The sequence below is a fragment of the Otolemur garnettii genome, unplaced genomic scaffold, assembly GCF_000181295.1.
Source record: "Otolemur garnettii isolate 467f Iridium unplaced genomic scaffold, OtoGar3 scaffold00115, whole genome shotgun sequence".
Lineage (NCBI taxonomy): Eukaryota > Metazoa > Chordata > Mammalia > Primates > Galagidae > Otolemur > Otolemur garnettii.
The window spans coordinates 5,420,634-5,425,082 of record NW_003852510.1 but is presented as its reverse complement, the minus strand read 5'-3'; the positions used below and the strand labels follow the sequence as shown (position 1 = coordinate 5,425,082).

The window sequence follows — 4,449 nt, the reverse complement described above, 5'->3', positions numbered from 1 at the left end:
GCCCAGGAGTTGGAGGTTGCTGTGAGCTGTAATGCCATGGCACTCTACCCAGGGGGACAGCTTGAGGCTCTGTCTCAAAAAAAAAAAAAAAGAAGTAGGGAAAAAATTACAGTGCCTCTCCATCACTGAGTTACTGAGACGGCAATCCTACACATTTGTTGAGAAGCTCCTAGCTTCTCCTGGGAGGCTGTCAAGTACTCAAAGGTGCATAAATATTCTATTAACACCAGCATCCTCGAAGCAATACGCAGAGCTGTCAAAAGCTCTTTCAAAGTTACACTCATTGGGTCCTTGGGCACCTGAAACTGCCAACTACAATAAACGAGAATTACAATAAATGAGAATAAGCAGAATGCTAAAGTTTTAAAATTTGCATAACAAGCTGAGGCATCCTACGCCCTCTCTCTGAAACTCATAAGTACGCATTCTTGCGCTCCAGGAAGCTGAGCTCCTGCAGCAGCATCTCTGCCCAATGGGGGGGCGGCAGCAGCTCAGTAACTCCCTCCCCAAGGACGTGTAAATGGGAGGAGAGATTCGCGTTCAAATTCTTTTTGACTCTACCCGCTCTCCGTAGCACCTTAGCGCGCTCGAGTTTCAATGCGCGCTGTTGCTTAACGAAGCTGTGTCCTACACTCCGCCCGCTGTTCTCCCGGTCATGGCTTCTCCGAGTTCCTTCACCTATTATTGTCCTCCATCTTCCTCCCCTGTCTGGTCAGAGCCGCTGTACAGTCTGAGGCCCGAGCACGCGCGGGAGCGGTTGCAAGACGACTCGGTGGAAACAGTCACGTCCATAGAACAGGTGAGGTGTGGCAGGACTGGGCGAGGCGCCCGCGCGGGTCCTTCTGGGAGCGGGAGTCCCGTCCGCATGGCTGCCCTTGGCGCGGAACTCGCCGGGGAACTACGACTCCCACAGTGCATCGCGGCGCCCCCTCTGGGAAGCCCTGGGCGCCCAGACTGGGGTTACGGAGAGTATCGTTTGTGGGGTCAGGTCGGGGAGGGGTCGTTTCAAGGTTGGGCTCGGAGGAGAGGACAGCATCCGGTCGCCTCTGCCTTAGAGAGCGGGAAGGATCATGTTCTTTTCCTAGAGGACACAGGCAACCCGGGTGGATCAGTCTATTCCATTTAGTCGGGACTTCGGGAGGTTCCGGGACGGAGGGTGCGCTTTCTCTAACCAGCTCTCAGTTCCTGGACCGACAAAGGAGAGAAGGGCCAGACTGCAGTCATGCCACTTCACAATCTAATTCCTGACCTGCAGCGCTTAGGTTTGGTGTTCTCTTCGTGGTTGAGCCTTTTGGTAGTCATTTAAACACTAGCTCTGTGTCGGATACACTGGAAATACAAAGAAGTAAACAGTCCCTCACCGGGAGCCTGGTTGGAGAAAACTGTCAGGAAAACAATACAGTTGGAAAGTGCTGTAATAAAAATATAAATTTTGGAATACTCATTCATTAAGGCCTATCACTTTTGAAAAGGGTTGAAGGAATGTGTAGTGAACTATAGTTTTTTCTTCTCATTCCCCAGTTGGAATTGTTCCTAAGGTAGTTATTTTAGAATTGTTTACCCATCTGTCACTAGAAGAGGTTAGGATGATTCTTTTTAGCATTAACAAATAGGCGCCGGGCTGCTTGCTAAAATAAGATCTCTTAATAAGTAAGATCAGTCTCCAGGCTTAACCTTGGAGTCTCCTGCTTTAGTTTTCATACCTGAAGTTGGAAGCCTCTCTTTACACGACAGGAACAGCAATAATTGCTGTATTGTTCAATTATGACTAAATACAAATTTATGACAAAAATAAGGGCTCCGGAACTGGTTATTCAGGAATAGCAGACTGTTTTTACTGTAGATTTACACTTTGTGGATATTAGGATGGCAAGGAAATCCTTACCTTTTGAATCTAGTCTCCAGGTTGGTTAGTTCACCATTTTGTAATACAGAAGTCTGATTGCAGAAGATTGCAAAGAAATCTCTCATCAATGAAAAACCTGCAGAATAGAATCTTTACAGTATTCCTTAGTGATGGATTTTTTTTTGAGACTGAGTCTCACTTTGTCACTTTGTAGAGTGCTGTGACATGATAGCTCACAGCAACCTCAAACTCTTGGGCTTAAGTGAGCCTCTTGTCTCAGCCTCCTGAGTAGCTGGGACTACAGGTCTTTGCCACAACTTCCAGCTATTTTTAGAGTCGGGGTCTTGCTTTTGCTCAGGCTGGTCTTAAACTCCTGAGTTTAGGCAATCTACCCATCTCAGCCTCCCATAGTGCTAGGATTACAGGCCAGAGCTACCTCTTCTGGACTCTTAGTGATAGATTCTTGATTTATTCGGGTCAAGTCATTTTATCTGACCTTATGTAGCTGATTGCATTGACCCAGCAGAAAAGGGTATGGATAGAAAGCTAGTGGAGAAAGGGAGTCACAAGTTGGGCACAAAGTTTTGAACTTACAGAGGCAAGTCAAAAACAGGAACATTATTAGGAGTTTTTCTGATATGTATGCCCCCCCGCCCCCTCCCACCAGTCTCTGTCTTTCTCCCTCTCCTCAGTAGAGTACTGAAGCTTCTACATATTTAGTTCCTACCAGGAAAACCAGCATTCCTGTCCTATGTACCTGGCCATATTGAGTGACACAAAAGTAGGTACACCAAGGTTGTCATTTAGCTAAGGCCAGGGCCAGCTGTGGGTGTGATATGGAATGTTGGGGTTAGAGCATTTTTCAAATCTAAGCCCAGTGGTATGCTAGACAGTAGAGCATCTTACATTTCTTTTCCATGTCATTATTCCAGCTCACATTTTAAGAGTTTAGAATGAACAGGAAGACAATGTGGTATCTCATTCTCATGACTATCTCACTGTTTTTTTTGAGACAGAGTCTCACTATGTCATCCTCGATAGAGTGCCATAGCATCACAGCTCAAAGCAACCTCCAACTCTTGGGCTAAAGCAATTCACCTGTCTCAGTCTCCCAAGTAGCTGGGACTACAGGTGCCTGCCACAACGCCTAGCTAGTTTTTTTAGACAGAGCCTCAAGCTGTTACCCTGGGTAGAGTGCTGTCACATCACAGCTCACTGCAACCTCCAACTCTAGGGCTTAAGCAATTCTCTTGCCTCAGTCTCCCAAGTAGCTGGGACTACAGGTGTCCGCCACAATGCCCAGCTATTTTTCAGTTGTAGTTGTCATTGTTGTTTGGCGGGCCCGGGCTGGATTCAAACCTGCCAGCTCTGGTGTATGTGGCTGGTGCCTTAGCCGCTTGAGCTATAGGCGCTGAGCCTTGCTATTTTTTTTGTTGCAGTTGTCGTTGTTTAGCTGGCCTGGGCCAGGTTCAAACCCGAGAGCCTCAGTGCATGTGACTGGTGCCCTAACCACTGTGCTACGGGTGCCAAGCCCATTCAACAAATAAACTTGAGTGCCTTCTAGGTGTCAGGAACTATTGTAGGTGTTCAGTGTATGTCAGTGAACAAAGAGGCTGAGTTGATACCTTTCTGAAACTTTTGTTTTAGGCCAAGGGGGCAATTAAAAAAGAAAAAAAGTTTTTTATCTGTGTAAAAATGCTAATTAAAGAGAAGTGTTGTGGAGAAAGTAAAGCAGAAGAAAGGGGATAGTGGTGTGAGGTGTGGGTGGGAGGGAATTTGGAAGGTTTTCATAGGTAGTGAGGGAGATGAGACCGAGACCGCATGTGATCTGAGACCTGAAGGGAGGGAGCAAGGCATGTGTGGATCTGGCAGAAGAGTATTTTGGGCAGAGAAAGCAGTGAGACCTGAGGCAGGAGTATGCCTAGTGAGTAAACAGGAGAATAGGAGATGGACTTGGACCATGGAGGGCCTTCCTGACCATTGGATGTACTTTAGAATACCCTGGTTGAGATGGGGAGCCATTTGCCACCCCAGATTCCTTTGACCCTTTCCACCCTGTGCTGTGTTCCTGGAGGTGACCCCCACTGACAGGCTCTCTTGCCTTACAGCTGTGGAAAGTATCACTACAGGGTGAGAGAGAGGGAGAAGAATGCTGTTGGTTATTCTTCCTTCTTGTTTGTGTGGGCTGGAGCCTTGTCTCCCTCTCCTCTCCGCTCCTCTCCACACTCCAGTCCTAGGAGGAGTCAGATACCCCTGAGTTTTCAGCCCACCACACTGCAGTTCACCTCATGGTTTCTCTATACCTGCCCATACCTTTGTAGGCAGTTCCTTTACAAAGTCTCCTCATATCACCCACTTTGTGCCATCTGTTTGCTGCCAGGACTCAGACTGGTCTGTGATCAAAGGATTTTCAGCAGGGAATGACATGATCTAACTAGAATTTTAACGGGCTCGTTTGGTTACTCTCCATGGTAGACTGTGGGGAAGGAAGGCTGGATGCAGGGAAGCCCTTCAGGAGGCTCCTGTGGTATTCTAGGCGGGAGTTGAGGGCAGCTAGCTCAGAGTGAAGGTAGTGGAGCTTCTGGATATTTTTTTTTTTTTTT

At 47.5% G+C, this 4,449-nt stretch overlaps 1 protein-coding gene across 1 annotated transcript in view; it reads left to right on the top strand.

Annotated features, from left to right (window-relative positions):
- Nucleotides 1-427: 427 nt before the first annotated feature.
- The window catches only part of FNTB (farnesyltransferase, CAAX box, beta), a 77,176-nt gene continuing 73,154 nt past the window's right edge, over nt 428-4,449 (top strand). The window contains exon 1 of the mRNA XM_003797392.2: nt 428-799. Within this exon, the coding sequence (XP_003797440.1) occupies nt 656-799 (144 nt within the window). The 5' untranslated portion in view covers nt 428-655. The remainder of the gene's footprint in view (nt 800-4,449) is intronic.